The following is a 22,153-nucleotide window of genomic DNA, read 5'->3' on the forward strand; positions in this document are numbered from 1 at the left end:
GTTTACCTTGTTTGTTGTCAAAACGGTGCTAGGGCTCTTTTTGTAGCAGGAACTCCTTTGCATGTTAGGCCACACACCCCTGATGTAGCCAATTCCAATGAGTTTCTGCTGTTGGGTGTGGCCTATTATGCTAATGAGCTCCTGCTGGGCATGGCCAACTCAGAAGCCAGCTGGAACTCCGTTCCTGTGTGTTCCTGCCCTAAAATAGCCCTGCTTGCAGCCATCACTACATATATAATAAGATAAGAATCTTGCTTTTTAATAATTTTCTGGTAATATATCCAATAAAAACAATTCTGGTATATAAGGTATAGTACATTTTAACATTCTTCATAACAATTCATGAATCCAAGACCAATGTTTTTTAACTCTGTCACACGTCCACCACATATTTTATTTATTTTGGATTTATATCCCATCTTTCCTAACGGCTCAGGGTGGCTAACATATGGCTAGTGCCAGAACTAAATAGATAAAATACAATAAAACAGCGTTAAACAACCACAATAAAATCCCATAAACAATGTTTAAGGTGCTCTGATGTTATCCTATATATAGATCCAGGGCTATTTTTGGGCAGGAACGCACAGGAACGGAGTTTCGGCTGACTCCTGAGTTGGCCACGCCCAGCAGGAACTCATTAGCATAACAGGCCACACCCAACAGCAGAAACTCATTAGGATTGGCTACATTAGGGGTGTGTGGCCTAACATGCAAAGGAGTTCCTGCTACAAAAAAACCAAATAATTGTGTAAGCCGCTCAGAGGCCCCCTAGGGGTTCGGGCGGGACAAAAATAGCCCTGGCGAGGACTCCAGTGATGATGTTCTGCCCGCTTCCACCAGGCGACGCATACCCCGCACAATAGGGGTAAATGGTGTAACAGTACAGCGGCGACGGAATAGTGGCAGTGGCGGCTCCTATTCAAAAGCCTGGCGGAAGAGCTCCGTCTTGCATATGAAAAAAGAAACCGACATTTTTTTGGACACTTCCAACAGTCATTCGGTAGGTCAGGGGTGCTTTCGTTCGATCCGCAGGCAATTCGTGTCAAAGGGGCCCTTGCAGAAAAATCCTGACGCTGCCTTTGTAGCAAGTGGGCCCTACTTTGAAAGGTCTTTTACGGCTGGCTCTAGAAAAGCAATAGAAAGAAAGGGTGGGTGGGGATGGGGCTGCTGCGGGTCCATTCCCCTCATTGTCCGCGACCAGGCCACTCCAGCCCAGCACTTTCTCCACGAGCGGCCGGCACAAAAGCCCCTGCCCTGCCCTGCCCGGCTGCTGATGCTGCAGGAAAGCCCTCTGGCCGGCGTTCGCCTCCTGATCCAGGAAGCATAGGGTGCATCGGGGCTATGGGAAGAGCCTTCGCCTTTCTGCTGATCCTGCTGGGGGCGCAGCTCGCGGCCTCCACCTTCAAAATCTGCGCTTTCAACATCCGCAGCTTTGGGAAGGCGAAAGCTGCAAACCGGAAGGTCATGGGAGCCCTGGTCCAGGTGAGTCGAGGGATGCTAAGCCTCCAGGTGGGGATGACAGCTCTGGAATGACAGCTCATCTCCAGGCTACAGAGATTGGTTTCCCTGGAGACAATGGATGCTTTGGAGGGGGGGCTCGGTGGCATTGTACTCCCCCCCCCGAGGTCTCTGTCCTCCCGGGGCTCCCCCCCATTTACAGGAGTTTCCCAACCTGGATTTGGCAACCCCGCCCCCACCCCAATCCCCCACCCGTGGCCAGGGGACCCTAGGTGAGTCTGTGTCTGGTTCACAGGGAGGTGGGGTTGCCGGACCCTCAAGCGGCTACTGTTCTCCCAGGACTACAACTGCCAGGCTACAGAGCTCAGTTGTCCCCAGAGGAAACGGCAAAAGCAGGGTCGGCCCTGGTTAGTACGGGGGTGGGAGACCAACGAGGAAGTCCAGGGTTGCTACGCAGAGGCAGGCAAAGGCAACCCACCTCTGAAGTCTCTTGCCTTGAAAACCCTATGTGTCACCATAACTCGGCTGCGACTTGACGGTGCTTTCCACCACCACCATGCTCGCTCCACGGGAACACAACACCCAGAACTTCTCAACAGCGGAGGAACGTGGCACGAAGTTTGGACCTGGCGGCCAGCTTTGACCTGTCTACTGCTCTCCCACTGCCAGATCCTTTCTCGCTGCGATATCTCAGCCGTGCAAGAGGTCCGCGACGCTAAAGGCTCAGCGATTCGGATACTCCTGCAGGAACTGAACAGGTAACAGCAGGTAATTCTATGCCTTTCCAGGGTCTGCAACAGCAGCAGAATGAAGGGGTTGAGCTGACGGTAGCACTTCAGGCTTGCTGGTGTGACGTATCACATATAGGCAGGGGTCGTTTCGTAGAAAAAGAGCTAGGGGAACTCATTAGCATAACGATTAATAAATTGAAATATTATATTATTATATTATTGTTGATCTGAATGCGCTGCCCATCAACTTCACTGGCCATCAAGTTCAAGTCTTACCAAAGGGGGAGAAAAAAAATCGCTCCACCTTCCCCACCCCTCAGTTTTATGATCCTCTTATCGTGCCCCCCAAGATATGTTTGGCCTTTCTGCACAAGAAAGATGTTTTTAAATAATCTCAGCTGACCTCTTCTACAACACCTTGAGACACGGTAATCAGAAAACTAGAGTATTCCCGTGAGGCGACGTGCTGGATCTATTAGAACACACAACTTCTTCTTTTCCATCCCTTTCCTAATAATCCCTAGAGCAGACTTTTACCTCGCAATCCCCCCAAAATGACCTCTGCATATAGGATGCTCCCCTTGCAAGCAGAAAGCTAGCGCACCAAGGAGCGGGCTGAGGAACAACCAAAACTGTGTGTGTGCGTTTGACATTCTTTATTTATTTACTCTGAAGTGTTACAGTCTATTCTTCCATCTCCCTCTGATGCCTGTGTAGACCAAATCTAGTGCAGAGGTCCCAAACATGGTGGGCGGGGCCAGGTGGGGCTTTTTCCATTAAGGGTTCTGATTGGCTAAGCAGTTGTTGCTGTTTTTTTTATATGCCAACAAAAGGCTTTGGATTGGACTACCTTCCTCAGAGGTCCGCACTCTTGAATTGACATTTTCACTGAACTTCCCGCTACCACCTCTACACCCCCCTTCAACCTAATGTGGCTTTGGCAGCAGCTGCCACCAGTTTGCAGCCCTGGCCAGAAGCTCCGAGGTTTGCAGCAATCCCACAAAAATTATCAGCAAGATCCAGGTTTGCATACAAGGAGATTTTAAGAAATGATCAGAACTTACAGCAGTAGCAGGCTAACTTTCATCCGCCGGGCCTCAAACACACAGCGAAACTAGCCAAACCCAAGACCAGATACATAGCTAAAACTAAACATTTTATATCCTAATTGCTGGCTACAAGTCAAGCATATAAGAACGTAAGAGAGGCCATGTTGGATTAGACCAATGGCCCATCCAGTCCAACACTCTGTGTCATGCAGTGGCCAAAAGCCAGGGGCCATCAGGAGGTCCACCAGTGGGGCCAGAACTCCAGGAGCCCTCCTCCTGTTGCCCCCCCAGCACCAAAAATACAGAGCATCACTGCCCCAGGCATAAGAACGTAAGAGAAGCCATGTTGTCAAGCTAAAGAGCCCCCAGCGCTTTAACCTTTCCTCACAGGGAAAGTGTTCCAACCCTTTTATCATTCTAGTTGCCCTTTTCTGTACTTTCTCCAATGCTACAATCTCCTTTTTGAGGTGTGGTGACCGGAACTTCCCACCTTGCTCTCCTCTTCTTGCATGGAAAATCCTGTGATGTATACATGGAGACGCACAGATTAGCCAATGTTGGTTTTCCCCTACAAACTGTGATTCTAAACCAAGCGCCAAGAATACAGAGCATCACTGCCCCAGACATAAGAACATAAGATAAGACATGTTGGATCAGGCCAATGGCCCATCCAGTCCAACACTCTGTGTCACACAATGCCCAAATCCCAGGTGCCCTCAGGAGGTCCACCAGTGGGGCCAGAACTCCAGAAGCCCTCCCACTGTTGCCCCCCCCAAGCACCAAGAAGACAGAGCATCCCTTGCCCCAGACTGAGAGTTCCTATCTATCCCTTGTGGCTCAGAGCCACTGATGGACCTCTGCTCCAGATGTCTATCCAGCCCCCTCTTGAAGCCGTCCGTGCTGGTGGCTGCCACCACTTCCTTCATCAGTCAAAGCTACATATCTAAACCCTGGGCGAAGCCGAGCCATATCTTGCGCCTGGCATCCAGTGGCCGAGAAGGACAAGCCAGGCTTCTAGATAAGAACTTGGGAGAATGCTAACAAAAAGTATATATGCAGAGAATGTTCTTTTGGGAGTGGCCTGCTGGCCATCCTCCCAGGCAACCAGAGGACAGGGCGGGCGAAGAGGCATCACGGGCTCTCTCTTCTGGCCAGCAGGTATGATCCTTCCCATCACTACAGCTGCCTGGAGAGCAAGAGACTGGGGCGTGGCAGCTACAAGGAGCAGAATGTCTTCGTCTATCGGTAACGTGAGTCAGGAACCCCCACCAGTGTTCCCTCTAAGCTGAGTTAGTGTGAGCTAGCTCACAGTTTTTTAGCCTCCGGCTCACACATTTTTTTTTCTTTGCTCAGGAAGGATGGCTCAGGAGCCAACTTATTGATGCAGGAGCCAACTGGCTCGCTCACAGCTTTAATGCCAGGAGCTCACCAAGTAGAATTTTTGCTCACAGGACTCCACAGCTTAGAGGGAGCCTTGACCCCCACCACATCAGGGCTCTCTCTCAGGGCTACCAGAGGCGGGCTGGGAAACACCTGGAGAGTTTGGGGTGGAGGCCGAGGAGGGCGGGGTCTGGGGAGGGACTTCGATGGGCTATAATGCCACAGAGTCCACCCTCCACAGCAGCCATTTTCCCCAGGGGAACTGATCTCTGTCACCTGGAGATCAACAGAGGGGGGTCTCCAGCTACAACCTGGAGACTGGAAATCCAAACACAACACCCGTAACAAAAATAACAAAGGGTCAATAAAGGTATATGTGCAAAATAGTTTACTGCAATAGTTGTGATTCTGTTGTAAACTCTCTTCTGTTATCGCTCACGCGCAACGGACTTTGCGCAAAGAAAAACCCGTTTCACGAGGATTGCTTCGTCTGAGTGTGTAGCAATCATTAATTCTTATCAATTTCAACTTCCCCGGCCTTCCTTCTACTGCCCTTGTTTCTCCTTGACAGGATGGATGTGGTCTCCGTTACCGACTGGTGCCAGTTTGGGGAAGAGGATTCCGGTCCGTTTGAGGCCTTCGCCAGGGGCCCTTTCGCCGCCCGCTTCCATTCTCCCAACACAGGTGTGACTCAGTTTCCCACCACAACAGGGACCCGGGAAATCGCCCTCCCAGAGCCTCCTGTCTCCATCTCGCTAGGAGACAGAGGAAGCGTGGGAAAAGAGGCCGTGATTCGGGATTTTATGCCACTTTCCCACCCAATCAGGGTCCCCAGGTTGGCGACCATAAAAATATTTGAACAACTGAAAGCAGTATTTAAAATGATAAAATAATTCAATAAAAACACCAGGGAGGAGGGCCAATGACAATATTGGCTGGGTTGCCAGCTCTGGGTTGGGAAATACATGGAGATTTATTTTTTTCGGGGGGGACCTCGGGAGGGGGGGAGAAGAAGAGGAGGAGGAGGAGGAGTTTGGATTTATACCCCGCCCTTCACTACCCAGCAAAACAAAAAGGGGGGGGGGGGGGGGGGGACCAAAACCTGAGAGATATGTACACCACATTACGTTAGGAAGCAGAATGACGCCGGTTCCGCCAGGAGAAGAATGGGGAGGCTATGGGCCGCGGCAACGGCAGCAAGTCCCGGAACAGATTTGTCCCAAGCAAACCTTCAGTGCAGACGTTCCTGATGCTGTGCCGCATGTCGGATCTGCCCCTCCGTCACACAGAAGGACTTCCCTTCCCCTCCAGCTGTCTTTACACCCACGTCATCCCCCGTGAATTTGGGGAAGCTACGGGAAGATCGAAAGGGGAGATAACGGAGGATCGAGGAATGTTATAGGGAAAACAGCTACTGGGGAGAAGGAAAGGAGAGGCGGAGAAAGGATTTAATGCATTGAGCGACGGGCGGGAGATGCGGCGGGGCTGGAATGGCCGGAACGAGACCAGCGTTCGAGTCCCGTGGCGGGGGACGCGACGAAGCCGCCCCCCCCACCACATATGATAAAAAGACCCTTCTACTTTTTTACATTTCCAACGTTTGTTTGACATATTACTATTCATATTTGCAATCTTTTTCGGTGTCATATACCATCTATACATCATTTTATAGCAGTTTTCTTTTAAACTATTACACGTTGATATTTTCATAGCATTTTTCCATAGAAATTCCCAGGTTTCCATATCAATTTCTTTGTTCATATTCACTGCCCATTTTATCATTTGCTCTTTAACTGTCTCATCTTCCGTATACCATAATAACAGTATCTTATACATCTTAGATATCAACTTTTTCCCTCCCTCAACCCAAACGTTTTCAATTTCATTATTCTTTTTCCTAAACCCATAAACTCTTTTATCTGTTTTAAACAAGTCATAAATCTGTCTATACTGCAACCAATCATACTTAAAGTCCATATCCTCTACCGCTTTCATTTCAAACATCTTACCCACAGGTTTCAAAATGTCTCTATATTGCAACCAATCTTCTCCTTTATGAAACGAATGCAGTTTAAGTACCTCTGCCGGTACTGTCCAAAGTGGTCTCTCGTCTGAAAAGTACCTTCTGTATTTAGTCCAAGTATCAAATAATGTTCTTCTTATATAATGGTGCTTAAAAAAACTATCCATTTTCATTTTCCCATACCATAAGTACGCGTGCCAACCAAACTTACAGTCATGACCTTCTAACGCCAACAGTTTTCTGTTATCCAGTGTAATCCATTGTTGCAGCCAAGTTAAACAAACCGCTTCATGATACAATCTTTAATTTGGTAATTGAAGTCCACCTCTTTCCTTCGCATCGCATAATATTTTCATCTTAATCCTTGGTTTCCTTCCTGCCCAAACAAATTTTGAAATTTCTTTCTGCCAGGCATTCAGTATTTTTACATCTCTCACTATTGGGATTGTCTGGAATAAAAACATCAAACATGGTAAAATATTCATTTTTACCACTGAAATTCTCCCCAAAAGCGACAAATTTAAGGCATTCCATTTTTGTATATCCTGCTGGATTTTAGACCAAAGTTTATCATAATTGTTCTTTAAAAGATCTATATTCTTCATTGTCAAGTCAATACCTAAATATTTAGTCTTTTTGACAACTTCACACTGTAACATCCTCTGCAGTTCCTCCTGCTTTCCATTCTTCATATTTTTACACATCACCTTGGATTTAGTTTTGTTTACATAAAACCCTGCTAAGTCTCCAAAGTCTTTTATCCTCTCCAGAAGCAATGGTAACCTCAGTACAGGATCTTCTACCATAAACATCACATCATCTGCAAAGGCTCTATACTTATAAGAAAATCCTTTGTTGGTTAGTCCCTTAATTTCTTTATCTTCTCTGATCTGTCCCAGCAGTACTTCCAGTATCCATATAAATAACAGAGATAACGGGCATCCTTGTCTCGTCCCTTTTTGTACTTTAAAATGCTCTGTCACTTCCGTATTTATTACCAACTAGAAATAAGGCCCGTTGTGGAAATAAATACAACGGGATCTAGAAAGATGCTCTGAGAGAGTGCTCTGGCTTTGGGCAAACAGTGTCAGTCTGCTTTTAAAACATGAACATGGGACCTGCACACCACCAGAATACAGCAGGTTCCATATGCAACTGACACTCCAACTGCCTTGCGGGGGGGGGATTTTGAGGTGTGGAATGGAGTGAAGTCCAATCAGCTTCCATATGCAAAAGACCAGGTTGTCGCAGCAGTTGTGGTGTGGGCAGGACCCGGGCTTTGCCTTCTGATTGGTGGCGATATATGCTGAGGAGCAGTGCCATCAGCCATACACTAAGGGAGTGCATTTTAGAATTAGAACTTTGGCACCCACTATTCAATTATATATAAGGAGAGATTCCCTCTCCCCCAAACAAGAGGACTTGGGGCAGCTAACAGCATATGGAATCATAGAATGTTAGAGTTGGAAGGGACCTTGCAGGTCATCTAGTCCAACCCCCTGCAGTCTACAGGAGCATAGCCGAAAGAGAGCCCGACAACATACCCGAAAGATGGTCACCCAGCCTCCACTTGAAAATCTTTTATCTGCCTGTTTGGTAAAAAGCCAGCCTGTTCTTCTTCAATGGCATCCTTTAAATATAACTTCAGTCTCTCCAATATGATTTTCGCAAATAGTTTATAATCATTGTTCAATAGCGAAATTGGTCTATAATTTTTCACATTTATCAAGTCTTGTGCTTCTTTGGGAATAAGAGAGATTGTTGCTTCTTTCCATGAATCCGGTATTGTTTTTGATTTTCTAATTTCATTTGTCAGAAGTTCGAAAGTCGGTACCAACTCCTCTTTAAATTTCTTGTAAAACTTTACTGTAAAGCCGTCTGGTCCCGGAGCCTTCCCCAATTTCGCCTCCTGAATCGCTTTGTAAATCTCTTCTTTTGTAATGGGACTATTTAACATCACTTTGATATCCTCTGAAATCCTTGGCATCTTTGTTTTATCTAAGTACTTTCTTATTTTCTCTTTGTCTATCAATTTCTTTCGAAATAGATTTCCATAGTACTTTATAAAAGCTCTTTTAATTCCTTCACCATCCACTATACGAAGCTTCCCGCAGGGCATCAATGGGGATATTCGGTTAATGGAGCGGAGTTTTGCTCAATCACAGTAGCGCGATATTTCCAGTGATTCGAGATCCAGTTCACGTTCAGGTTGCAGCCAAAGGAAGAGAAAGAAGCCTGACCCAAAGATTACTTTCCCTAACACAAATGGGCCAGCCTGTCTGGCATCGTGGGTGTGGGAGTTTGAGGGATGCCAGCCTCCAGGCGGAGTTCCAGCTCCTCTCCAGACAGCAGAGATCGGCTGCTTTGGAGGGTGGACTCTGTGGCCTTGTGCCCCACTGAGGTCCAGGGATGCCAGCCTCCAGGTGGGGCCTGGGGATCCCCCGGAATTCCAGCTCATCTCCAGACTACAGAGATCAGTTTCCCCTGGAGAAAATGGCTGCTTTGGAGGGGGGACTCTGTGGCCTTGTGCCCCACTGAGGTTCAGGGATGCCAGCTTCCAGGTGGGACCTGGGGATCCCCCAGAATTCCAGCTCATCTCTAGACTACAAAGATCAGTTCCCCTTAGCCTCCATGCTAAGGCCCAAAAACAGATCCCATCACTGCAAACTGAGGAATATAAGAGTACATAAGGGAAGCCAGTGTTGGATCAGGCTAGTGGCTCCTCTAGTCCAACACTCTGTGTCGCACAGTGGCCAAAACCCAGGGGGCCATCATGAGGTCCACCAGTGGGGCCAGAACTCCTGAAGTCCTCCCAATTCTGCCCCCCCCAGCACCAAGAATACAGAGTGTCACTGCCCCAGACAGAGTGCTTCATCTATACCTTGTGGCTAAGAGCTACTGATGGCTCTCTGCTCCATAGGTTTATCCAATCCCCTCTTGAAGCTGTCTGTGTGGGTAGCCTCCACCACTTCCTGTGGCAGTGAATCCCACGTGCAAATGACTCTTTGGGTGAAGAACTTACCCCTCTTCTGTGTTCACTGTTAGGATCATCGTCCACGGAGACGAGCTCCTCGGGGCCGTTGTGGCCAGGTCGGCCAAGCCCTTCAATTTCACGCACGCGCTCGGACTCTCTGAAGAAGAGGTGAGTTGGCTCGGTCACCCTCCTAAATAAATGCAGCATCGAGGGTTGCCAGCTCTGTGGAGAAAGTCCTGGAGATTTGGGGGGGGGTGGAGACTAGGGAGGGTAGGTTTGGGGAGGGGAGGGGAGGGGAAGGACCTTATTCAATATGCTGTAATGTTGCACTAGAGCAGGTGTCCCCAACATGGTGCCCGTGGGCGCCATGGCACCCACCAAGCGTTTTTAGGAAGCAGGTGGGGCCAAGTAGGGCTTAGGCCCGGCAAGGCATCTGATTGGCTGTTGGAGATTTGATTGGCAGCTTTTTAAAAAATGTTGCTTTGGTGGCAGCGGCCACCCCAGCCCAAAGAGCTACACTGCGCTACTAAAGTTAAGCCGTGGCCAGTGTTCCCTCTAAGCTGAGTTAGTGTGAGCTAGCTCACAGTTTTTTAGCCTCTGGCTCACACATTTTTGTCCTCGCTCAGGAAGGAGGGCTCCAGAGCAGACTAATTTATGCAGTAGCCAAATCGCTAACTCACAACTTTAATGCCAGTAGCTCACAGAGTAGAATTTTTGCTCACAAGAATGCAGAGCTTAGAGGGAACATTGGCCGTGGCAGCCATTTTGTTGCTGCACTCACTAGGCCGTGTCAGAATCCCCAGATGCGTTCTCAGGCTCAGAAAGGTTGAGGACTCCTGGTCCAGTGCCATTCAGGCCAACTTCCAAAGCAGCCATTTTCTCCAGGGGAGACTGATCTCTGTAGTCTGGAGATGAGCTGGAATTCCAGGGGATTCCCAGGTTCCACCTGGAGGCTGGCATCCGTAATCTGCAGGAACTGCTGGCATGCACGCAGCGCGGGCCCGTAGCCAGGATCTTGTGGCTCGTGGGGCAATTTTTCCCCCTGGTGGGGCTGAAAAACTACTCAGTGTAGAAAGAAAAGCCATTCAGCCAACAGAAAGTTGTTCCCAGGACAGAACTCTAAACTGCAAGCTGTCAACCACTTGAGATGACAGTCCTCAGCTGCTGCAAGTTAATCACTACTGCCAGCCTAAGTCACAATTCTGAGAACAAGCGGGCAGGTGGGGGTGATGACTTCTAGAGTCAAGAAAACTGACACTTAGGCAGAAAAACTCTCTTAAAGGAGACTGGTTTCTTGATATAGAGTTAGAAGGGATCCTAGAGGTCACCTACTCCAACCCCCTTGCTCAGTGTGGGAATTAGTCAACGATGGCACCCCACTCTGCTTAAAGGAGCGCATGCCTTTAAAAAAATGTTTAAAAATGGTTGAAAAAAAGCATTAACAGGAGAAATTCTTGTGGGGCTGTGCCTTTAAGAAAGAGGGCAGAGCCTCCCAAAGCCCCACCATAGCTACGGGCCTGACGCAGTGAGATCTGGATTGCCAACAACCTCTCTTTTCTGGTCTGCAGGCCCTAGAAATCAGTGACCACTACCCTGTGGAGGTGAATCTAAAGCTAGCGCCAAAGGCCCAGCGCGAGCTCTGAGTCTTCAACCATCCTTCCAAGTTCTCTGAATGCAAAGCAAGAGTGGAGAAGGAGCTAAGACAACCCGATTTGTCCCGTCACTCAATGAAGCTCATCTGGTGGGTACGTGAGAAAAGGGCCTTCTCAGAGGCAGCCCCACACGATTATGGAACAATGTGCCTGGCTCCCTTCACTGTCAATCATTCGAAGGCAGCTCAAGATGGTTTTATTTGGGACTGCATTTGGTTAAAGTTTACTAGCAGTCTTGAGTTGTGATTTTAAATTAGGGGTTCTTATGTCTTTAACGCAGGGCTATTTTTGGGCAGGAACGCACAGGAATGAAGTTCCGGCTGGCTCCCAAGTTGGCCACGCCCAGCAGGAACGCATTAGCATAATAGGCCACACCCAACAGCAGAAACTCACTAGGATTGGCTACATTAGGGGTGTGTAGCCTAACATGCAAAGGAGTTCCTGCTACAAAAAAAGGCCCTGGGTTTTGACAACAAACAAGGTAAACAGAATAAGAAGCAAAAGGTGGGTGTGGCTGGATGCCAATGAGCTGTGCTGTCAGGGGTGTGGCCTAATATGCTAATGAGTTCCTGCTGGGCTTTTTCTACAAAAAAAGCCCTGCTTTAACGTTTTCCATTTTATGCGTTTCAGCTGTGTTTGTAAGCTGCCTCCAGCTCCCCTAAGGAAGAAAGGCTGCTTAATCAGTGTTTTTAAGAAAAACAATCGATACATCAACCTCTCCGCTGTCTCCTGCGTTAGGAAGTGTCATGACCCCAGGGGTCATCATGACCTCAACAAATATACCTTGCAAATAATTCAAGCCCACTTTGCTGGAGGGGGTGTAAGGAAATAGGCAGTTACATACACTGCTGGTACGATTGCCTGGAGGTAGCATCCTTCTGGGACAAAACAATAGAAGAAATAACGATCATAACCAAAATCAAGATAGACAAATCCCCGGAAGCTCTGGTTTTAAATCTCAGAGAGGAAAATGCTCTATCTAATACACGAAGGAAAAGAATCTCTCTATTACTATTTGCAGCCAAAACCACATTAGCAGCCACGTGGAAATCCACGAGTAGGCTAAATGTAAACCTCTGGTACAAAAAGCGATGGAACCTTTATAGAACGGAGAAAATCTCAGATACTCTGAAACAAAATCTATCTAGAGGCGATCAGAACGACATTGTATGTATATGGTACCCCATACTAGTACATCTATCTACCAAAGAAACAGTACCTGATGTAATAAACACTCTGCATCTATGGTAATTTTCAAACTGTATAATACCGACAAACTGTATGAAATGTATGAAGCCATTTGAGAGCTGACTAGGCTCATGCTTACCTTGTAAATCTTTGTTGTTTAGAAGAAGAAGAGATTGGATGTATACCCCGCCCTTCACTCCCCGAAGGAGTCTCAGAGCGGCTTACAAACTCCTTTCCCTCCCCCTCCCCACCACAGACACCCTGTGAGGCAGGTGGGGCTGAGAGAGCGCTTGACAGAAACTGCTCTTTTTGAAGAACAGCTCTTGTCAGAACTACGGCTTGCCCATGGTCATCCAGCCAGGTGCAAGTGGAGTGGGGAACCCAACCCAGTTCTCCCAGATTAGAGTCCACACACTTAACCACTATACCAAACTGGCTCTCACAATAAACACTCTGCATCTATGGTAATTTTCAAACTGTAGAATACCGACAAACTGTACGAAATGTATGAAGCCATTGAGAGCTGACTATGCTCATGCTTACCTCATAAATCTTTGCACTTTAGGAAAAAGAATAAAAATTATCTGTTAAAAAAAAATGACCCCAGGTGGCCGCCGCCTTCTGCTGCCACCACCCTGGACTTCGGTCCCGTGAGAAGTCCCAGGGTACCTTCCCAGGCCCCTTCAAATTGCTGCTTTCGCAGCCGAGGAACGTGAGCATGCTGACCGAGGCAGAGAATACTTAACAATGGTTTATTAAGAACAATACTAGGGGCAAGGCAAAATAAGGCAAGGAGCTTTAATAAGGTATAACAGGGTTTCAAAGGCAAAGTAAAACCTGACTCGTGACTACTTCAGGCCTACAGCCTTCTTCCCAGGCCTCCTGCCTAACACTTACGCTGAGCCAAGTGGGGGATCTTTCCCCCCCCCCGCCCCCAGACCAGCCAGTGGGCGTCTTGCCCCCCCCCCCCGCCCCCAGCCCAGCCTGTCCCCCTCACTGAGGCCTCGAATCCCTGTACTCTGATTGGCTAAAAACCATCCCCAAGCATTGTGGGGATTGTAGGCTGTCTGCTTCCTACTCCCAGACGGTGGGGGGGGCGGTCACACGGTGGACCACAGCATGTTGCTGAACTGTGGCAGACATCATTTTGGGCAAACGGAGGACACCCATTGTGGTAATGTTCCTCTAGCGTGCACCACACTGCACATGCAGCTTTGCCTAGGTGTGGCTTGACTGCCTGGACTAACAGGCAGTGAAGAAACCTGACCAGTCCACGGCCATCCAGGTGTGTATTTCAAAATTCTGCCAGGCAGCAGAGCACGTGAAGAAAATGGTCTGGGATGCAGTCCCATTTCCCCAAGAACCTCAGGCGTCTTTCAGTGTCATAATAAGACGACTTCTCAGCCCTTATGGGGGGAAATGCACCAACAAGCAGTGTTCCCTCTAAGCTGAGTTAGTGTGAGCTAGCTCACAGTTTTTTTAGCCTCCGGCTCACACATTTATGTCTTCGCTCAGGGAGGAGGGCTCCAGAGCAAACTAATTTATGCAGCAGCCAAGTTGCTCGCTCATAACTTTAATGCCAGTAGCTCACAAAGTAGAATTTTTGCTCACCAGACTCCACAGCTCAGAGGGAGCATTGCCAAAAAGTTATTTGAACTTTTTGCAAGCATGTTTTTAATGATTCCATGTTTTGATGTGTGTGTTCCTTTAAATGTTTAGTTTGACGGCAGTGATATGAGAAGAGTGATACAGGGTGACAAGTGTAATTTGATTGGCTGCTGACTGTGAGAGGAGGGGTGTCTGAGGGGATTCTGTGTGTGTGTGGGTATGAGGAGATTCGGTGATATAAGAAAGACAAGGATGGGAGAGTTTTGAAGTTATGAAGGATTCTGTGTGTGAAGTTTGAAGAGTGAGCATAGTCTGTGTGATTATAAGATTTGGAGTCTATTCCTGAGTGAATAAAACCAAGAGTTTAGTCTGTGTGACTAAGAGAGTTGATCCTATTCTGAGTGAATAAAACAAAGAGACTAGCCTGTGTGGCGATATATATCTATATAGATGAGAGATTATACTGAATGTATAAGCATGTCAGAATGGAGTTTGAGAGACTGTAGCACCAAGCTTTGCCAGTTATATTTACAAGTTCCTTTCTTCGACAATTGTTCAAAATAACCAGAAACCAATTTCTTCTTCATTAAATAAATCAATTTTTGTTTAAACTTATCCCAGAAATCAGTATAGTACTTCCTCAGGGCCACATAGTCCTCTGAAGTGCCCAGACCCTAGGTCATACTACCAAAAGAGAGAGAACTGGAATTTCAATTCTTGGTGACAGCAGAAAACTACCAAGTTTATATACACACACAGTGTTTAAAGGTAAAACCGTTTCCCCTATAAGGAAGGACACCACAATGTTCATTAGGCACCAGTAGAAAAGAGCAAGAGTCCCGTAGCACCTTATAGAGTAACAAAATTTGTGGCAAGGTAAGGAGTTTTCGTGAGTCACTGCTCACTTCTTCAGATACCTGGGTGTCTGTAGTGGGCAGATCAGTAGAAATAGGCCCTAGGACACAAGCTGCTTTGTCCAAAGTTACTTATTGAATGACAAACAAGCTGAAAACCACTAGAAGTCCCTTTCTCCCAAGAACTTGTGGGCACTCCATGAAATTAATGAGCAGTAGGTTTAGAACAGATAAATGGAAGTTCTTCTTCACCCAGAGTAATTAGCACGTGGAATTCACTGCCACAGGAAAGTGGTGGCAGCTACAAGCATAGATAGCTTCAAGAGGGGATTGGATGAACATACAGATCATAGGTCTGTGGCTATTAGCCAGGTGTAGATGGGACACAGTGTCTGCTCTGTACTCTTGGTGCTTGGGGGACCACAGTGGGAGGGCTTCTGGAGTTCTGGCCCTGCTGGGGAACCTCCTGACTGGGTTTTGGCCACTGTGTGACACAGAGTGTTGGACTGGATGGGCCACTGGCCTGATCCAACATGGCTTCTCTTATGTTCTTATATCTGGGGCAGTGATACTCTGCCTTCTTGGTGCTTGGGAGGCCACAGTGGGAGGGCTTCTGGAGTTCTGGCCCCACTGGTGGACCTCCTGATGTCCCCTGGGTTTTGGCCACTGTGTGAGACAGAGTGTTGGACTCGAGGGGCCATTGGCCTGATCCAACATGTCTTCTCTTATGTTCTTATGTCTGGGGCAGTGATGCTCTGTATCCTTGGTGCTTTGGGGGCAAGAGTCAGAGAGCTTCTTAAGTTCTGGCCCTGCTGGTGGACCTCCTGATGGCTCCCGGGCGACACAGTGTGTTGGACTGCGTGGGCTGTTGGCCTGATCCAACATGGCTTCTCTTATGTTCTTATGTCTGGCGCAGTGATGCTCTGTATCCTTGGTGCTTTGGGGGCAAGAGTCAGAGAGCTTCTTAAGTTCTGGCCCTGCTGGTGGACCTCCTGATGGCTCCCGGGCGACACAGTGTGTTGGACTGCGTGGGCTGTTGGCCTGATCCAACATGGCTTCTCTTATGTTCTTATGTCTGGGGCAGTGATGTTCTGTATCCTTGGGGCTCGGGGGGCAAGAGTGGGAGGGCTTCTAGAGGTCTGGCCCCACTGGTGGACCTCCTGATGTCCCCTGGGTTTTGGCCACTGTGTGAGACAGAGTGTTGGACTGGAGGGGCCATTGGCCTGATCCAACACGGCTTCTCTTATGTTTACGCTCCAAGGCAGAAGGGGACCTTCTGTGGAATTACTTTGCCCTGCAAGCCTAACCCTTTTTGTGGGAGTCACCCCAAGAAGAGATTGAGAGAATCACTTCTGTGAGAAGTGAATCGGAACGACGGTTGCGCATTTATAAAGAGAGAACAAACATCTTCACCATTTTGTCTGGAAGAAGAGGGACGTGAGCCTTTGAGGCCCCCAGCTTCATCAAGCACACCGAAAAAGAGATACCAGAAGTATTCCTTTTTTATTAAACATCCTTCAAGGCAACAGCTGGGCAGGTGGGCCTGAGGGGTGCATCGCCCCCTCTTCTCATGCTGCATGCAGCGCACGCCACTTGTCCAGGGGGCCCTTGTTGGGGATGTACTTTACTCCACACCCGTCCGGAATGAGGCGCTTCTCGGCCACCATGTCCTCGAACTCGTCGGCATTGAATTTGGTGAAGCCCCATTTCTTGGAGATGTGGATCTGGAGGAGACAACGGGAGAAAGAGATCAGCCTCGGCGACGAGGGCTAGAGCAGGGGGTGGCCAAACTTGCTCAGCTGAAGAGCCACACAGAATAAACATCAGCTGTTTGAGAGCCTCAAGACATGAACAAATATCACGTTTTTATTTTAAAATATGCAGCTTTGCTTTTTATGAACATTAACCGAGACTGCCAAAAATAAAAAGGGGTAAAAACAGATGATATTTATCTGTCCAATTACATTTATTTGCTTGCTAATGACATTTATTTGTCTGAGAGAGAAAAAGAGAGAGGTGGAAAGAAAGAATGAAAGAGGTGGAGAGAGAGAGAAACAGAGAAAGCAAATAAATGGGAGGGAGGGGGAAGGAAGGGAGAAAAAGTATCCCTCCCTTTCACTTCCCCAGCCGGGAGCCGCACAATATGGCAACCTCTGGAGTAGACCTCCACGCCCACAATAGTTATACAGCTGTTACTGTAGCGTCTGCAGTGAGCTCAGAGACCACATACCCGTTTCTGTCTACGGGGAGAGAAAATCTGCAGAAAAGTTCTGCCTGAAGCACCTTGGCTACGACAGCAAAAAAGATAATAATCACAGGACATATTGTAGCCCTGTCCACAAGTCACACTGCAAGCCAAAATCACAATATGCCCTGATAAAAAAACCCAACTACAATTATTTACTCCACAAAAAACTAAGTCACAGAGGTGAATGTCTACAGGAATTACCAGATGTGGCCTAAAAAACAAAACAATTCTCCGTTTCAAAGCCGAAGAGCCAGCGCTGTCTGAAGACATTTCCATGGTCATATGGCCGGCATGACTAAACACCGAGGCGCACGGAACGCTGTGACCTTCCCACCGAAGTGGTACCTATTTATCTACTTGCCATTTCTTGCTTTTGAACTGCTAGGTTGGCAGGAGCTGGAACTAGAGATGGGAGCTCACTCCGTCATGCGGCGCACTCGGGTCTCTAACTGCTGAACTACCGACCTTCCACAGCCTGCAGTTCAGCATCTTAACCCACCTGAGCCACCGCAGCTCCTATAATATTAGCTGTACTAGCGCTTTATACCTTGTAATGTTTACGATTATACTGTTGTGATTTTATGAATTTTCTTGCTTTAGTTGTTTTATACAGTCTTTGTAAGCCGCCCTGAGACTGCTTTGCAGAGAGGGTGGGATATGAGTCAAATAAATAAATAGATGACCTGTATGGCCCCTTCTGATTCTATGAGACACGGCTCTCTCTCGTAAACAGATGAACGTGGGTTAACTGCGAATATGCGGACAGGGCCCGTGTGAACTTTAATCATTGTTCCATGCCCACCCTGCCTTCGGAGGCACCCTGCTTTTACAGTCACACAGAGACGGTGCTGTTTGTTAGCACCCTTTGCCGAGACGCGTTACCTTTTGGCGGCCGGGGAACTTGAACTTGGCCCTGCGCAGTGCCTCGATGACGTGCTCTTTGTTCTGCACCTTGGTGCGGATGGACATGATGACCTGGCCGATGTGCACGCGGGCCACGGTGCCCTGAGGCTTGCCAAAGGCCCCCCGCATTCCGGTCTGGAGCCTGCCGGAGAAACCGAGTGCGTGTTTTAGTGCGATCTTCGTAGACCTGGGATCTCCAGTGGGGTGCACGCCAAAATCTTTCCTGGCGTCCACCAATTTTTTTTAAAAGACAGTAGCTGGGAACAGATGGGCCCTCTGGCCCAGCACAGCTTCCGATTAGGCACTGGAGATCTGACTGGCTGTACGGTATGAAGTAAGACTGCTACAGCTGCCCAAGATGCATGCAGTTCTGGAGGCCTCCCTTCAAAAAGGATGCGAGTATAATCGAGACAGAAGAGAGCAACGAGGATGATCAGGGGTCTGGAGGCCGAGCCCTACGAGGAAAGGCTGAGGGCCCTGGAAATGTTAAGTCTGGAGAAGAGTAGATTGAGGGGGGACATGGTTGCTCTCTAAATATTTGAAAGGCTGCCATTTGCAGGAGGGCAAGGAGCTGTTCCACTTGGCAGCAGAGGATAGGACCCGAAGCAACGGGTTTAAATTACATGCAGAAAGGTATCGGCTGGATATTAGGAAACACTTTTTCACAAGTCAGAGTGGTTCAAAGGTGGAATCAGCTGCCCAGGGGGGTGGTGAGCTCTCCTTCACTGACAGCTTTCAAGAAGAAGCCAAAAATGAAAAATCATGGGAGGAAGTGGAATTCCAAAAACAACACCCGTGACAAAAATAACGAAGAGTCAATAAAAATAAGTTTCAAAAATGTTTACTGTAGTAATTTCTGTAGAAAATAAGACATTGTGAAGACCTTGGGTTCTGATATTAGAGAGTCAACATGGAATGTTTCCTTCAACAGTTGATAAGTAGTAATTGATAAGAATTGGGATTGCTACACGCTTGGATAAAGCAGATATTGTGGAACGAATTGTTCATTGCGAAGCATTCGTTAGCGTGTAGGCTATAATAGAAGAAAGTTTTCTACAGAAATTCCTACTTTAAGCGTTTTTGCAACTTATCTTTATTGACTTCTTTTTTTTTTTTGTCATGGATGTTGTTTTTGGAATTCCAGCTTTCAAAGAAGAGGCTGGACTAGATGGTCTGTATGGACCCTTCCAATGATTCTATGTTGGATGGTGGTGGATGCTCCGCCGCTGGACGTTTGGTGTAGTGGCTAGGTGCGCGGACTCTAATCTGGGAGAACCGGGTTTGATTCCCCACTCCTCCACTTGCACCTGCTGATGTGACCTTGGGTCAGTCACAAGCTCTGGCACAGCTGTCCTTGAAAAAGAGCAGTTTGTGTCAGAGTTCTCTCAGCCCCACCCACCTCCCAGGGTGTCTGTTGTGGGGAGGGGTAAGTCTCAAAAATGTTTACTGTTGTAATTTCTGTAGAAAATAACACATTGTGAAGACCTTGGGTTCTGTTATTAGAGAGTCACCATGGAATGTTTCCTTCAAAAGTTGATAAGTAGTAATTAATAAGAATTGGGATTGCTACACGCTCGGATAGCAGCATTCGTTAGCGTGTGAGCTATAACAGAAGAAAATTTTCTACAGAAATTCCTACAGTAACCGTTTTTGCAACTTATCTTTATTGACTTTTTTTTTGTCACGGATGCTGTTTTTGGAATTCCAGCTTTCAAAGAAGAGGCTGGACTAGACGGTCTGTATGGACCCTTCCAACGATTCTATGTTGGGAGGTGGTGGATGCTCCTTCAGTGGACCTTTTCAAGCGGCGGCTGGACGACCACCTTTCGGGTATGTTGTAGGGCTGTCTTTCGGCTCTGCTCCTGCAGAGTGCAGGGGGTTGGACTAGATGACCTGCAAGGTCCCTTCCAACTCTAACATTCTATGATGGCTTTATTCTCTCTCTCCCCATTCCAAGTGTGTTTCTTTAAATTACCCCTCTTCTCTGCACCGGGGATTCTTCTTGCGTGGTTGGTTCCCCATGGCAGCCATTTTGTGGTTGTGGCCACCACCCTGCGTCAGAACTCCCAAGGTGCCCGCAGGCTCGAAAACACTGGGGGAACCCTGTTGTAGACAATTTGCTAGGACCAGAGACGCACCCCCTCCAAGGACTTTGGACTAAAGATGTCCCCGAGGTCCCTTAAAGTACTCTGCACAGAGAACAGAGCACATACACAACCAGGGGGAGTTGCTGTGCGCAGCCAGTGCACACCACCCCCCGATGGCTGCAGGGGCTGGTCGGCTTAATTGACTGCGCGTTCGCCACGACAACCCCCCACCACTCACGCTCACCTATCGGCTCCAGCGCAGGACAACATCTTGTTGATGCGGATGACGTGGAAGGGGTGGAGGCGCACGCGGATGTGGAAGCCGTCCTTGCCGCAGCTCTTCACCATGTACTTGTTGGCGCAGATGCGGGCGGCCTCGAGCGCTGGGGGATGGACGTGCAGCATGAACGGGGGTGGAAGATTGTGCATGGGATACGGCAGGCAGAGAAAGAAGTCCTTTCCTCCCTTTCTCACAATTACAAGAACTCGTGGGCACTCCATGGAATTGCCAAGCAGTCGGGTTAGAACAGATAAAAGGAAGCCCTTCTTCACCCAGAGAGTGATTGACACATGGAATTCACTGCCACAGGAGGGGGCGGCGGCTACAAGCATGGACGGCTTCAAGAGGGAACTGGATAAACATCTGGAGCAGAGGTCCATCGGTGGCTATTAGCCACAAGGTATAGATAGGGACTCTCGGTCTGGATGCTTTGTATTCTTGGTGCGAGGGGGGGGCAACAGTGGGAGGGCTTCTGGAGTTCTGGCCCCGCTGGTGGACCTCCTGATGGCACCTGGTATTTTTGGCCACTGTGTGACACAGAGTGTTGGACTGGGTGGGCCATTGGCCTGATCCAACATGGCTTCTCTTATGTTCTTATCTCTGGGGCAGTGATGCTCTGTCTTCTTGGTGCTTGGGGGGGGGGCAACAGTGGGAGGGCTTCTAGTGTCCTGGCCCCACTGCTGGACCTCCTGAGGGCACCTGGTATTTTTGGCCACTGTGTGACACAGAGTGTTGGACTAGATGGGCCATTGGTGTGATCCAACATTGGCTTCTCTTATGTTCTTATAAGGGAATTGGATAAACATCTGGAGCAGAGATCCATCAGTGGCTCTTCGCCACAAGGTATAGATAGGAACTCTCGGTCTGGGGCAAGGGATGCTCTGTATCCTTGGTGCTTGGGGGGCAAGAGTGGGAGGGTTTCTAGTGTCCTGGCCCCACTGCTGGACTTCCTGAGGGCACCTGGTATTTTTGGCCACTGTGTGACACAAAGTGTTGGACTGGATGGACCACTGGCCTGATCCAACATTGGCGTCTCTTATGTTCTTATGTCTGGGGCAATGATGCTCTGTATTCTTGGTGCTTGGAGGTGTGTTGGGTTGGACAGTGTTGGACTGGACGGGCCACTGGCCTGATCCAACATTGGCTTCTCTTATGTTCTTAACACAAACCACTGCAGGGGCAGTTAAGAGCTGGTTGCGTGCCCCCCCACCCACCAGCTACGGCTCCTTACCTTCAGAGGACAGCTGCTCGTATTCATCCGACACCATGTGCCCACAGAGCGGGAACTCATCGACCTTGGCTTTCTTCCTGCCGAGGTCAAAGATCCTGATCTTGGCATCTGGGGGAAGCAGAGGGATTTGATCAGCCGTCGTTCCCAGACGACACAGGGATACAGCGAGGGGCTGAGCCAGAGAGGGAGTGTCTCCGGTACTCCAGCCGAAAGAAAGGAGGGTGCCACTGCTGTTGACTCTTGCCAGCAAGCCCTGTGCAGATTAAAACCTACACTGCTTGCTGAATTATCTCTAAGAAGGATGCTCAGCTGCTATTGCCGCAGGACGCGAGGACATCACCGATAGCTGAGCTTGTGACTAAAAGTAGAGGACACCATTGCTGTTGGCTCACGGGTTGCCAACTGCAGTGTTGAAAATTCCTGGGGATTTGGGGAGTGGAGCCAAGGGAGGGAAGAGTTTGGGGGAAGGGGTGGGAGTTCAGCA

General features: G+C 48.5%; 2 protein-coding genes across 2 annotated transcripts in view; one reads left to right on the forward strand and one right to left on the reverse strand.

Moving 5' to 3' along the window:
* The first annotated feature begins 1,344 nt into the window (after window positions 1–1,344).
* Window positions 1,345–11,261, forward strand: LOC107105572 (deoxyribonuclease-1-like). Its single transcript, XM_015405569.1, has 6 exons — window positions 1,345–1,485; window positions 2,131–2,219; window positions 4,400–4,486; window positions 5,193–5,456; window positions 9,690–9,786; window positions 11,187–11,261. Exons 1-6 carry the CDS (start codon window positions 1,345–1,347, stop codon window positions 11,259–11,261), a joined length of 753 nt encoding a protein of 250 aa, XP_015261055.1.
* A 5,143-nt stretch (window positions 11,262–16,404) lies between these two features.
* The window catches only part of RPL10 (ribosomal protein L10), a 10,124-nt gene continuing 4,375 nt past the window's right edge, over window positions 16,405–22,153 (reverse strand). Inside the window, exons 4-7 of the mRNA XM_015405572.1 lie at window positions 21,670–21,777; window positions 20,403–20,541; window positions 18,051–18,213; window positions 16,405–16,644 (exon numbers count right to left, since the gene is read on the reverse strand). Coding sequence (XP_015261058.1) covers window positions 16,489–16,644; window positions 18,051–18,213; window positions 20,403–20,541; window positions 21,670–21,777 — 566 coding nt within the window. The 3' untranslated portion in view covers window positions 16,405–16,488. The remainder of the gene's footprint in view (window positions 16,645–18,050; window positions 18,214–20,402; window positions 20,542–21,669; window positions 21,778–22,153) is intronic.

Source organism: Gekko japonicus, unplaced genomic scaffold (assembly GCF_001447785.1).
Source record: "Gekko japonicus isolate JY-2015 unplaced genomic scaffold, Gekko_japonicus_V1.1 scaffold2795, whole genome shotgun sequence".
In the NCBI taxonomy this organism is placed as follows: domain Eukaryota; kingdom Metazoa; phylum Chordata; class Lepidosauria; order Squamata; family Gekkonidae; genus Gekko; species Gekko japonicus.

What these genes read in the sequence shown, in the direction of transcription:
- LOC107105572 (XM_015405569.1), top strand. Translation starts at nt 1,345, where the DNA reads ATGGGAAGAGCCTTCGCCTTTCTGCTGATCCTGCTGGGGGCGCAGCTC. An exon ending in CAGAATGTCTTCGTCTATCG is followed by an intron (nt 4,487 to 5,192) that starts GTAACGTGAGTC and finishes TCTCCTTGACAG; the next exon opens with GATGGATGTGGTCTCCGTTA. An exon ending in CACCCAATCAGGGTCCCCAG is followed by an intron (nt 5,457 to 9,689) that starts GTTGGCGACCAT and finishes GTTCACTGTTAG; the next exon opens with GATCATCGTCCACGGAGACG.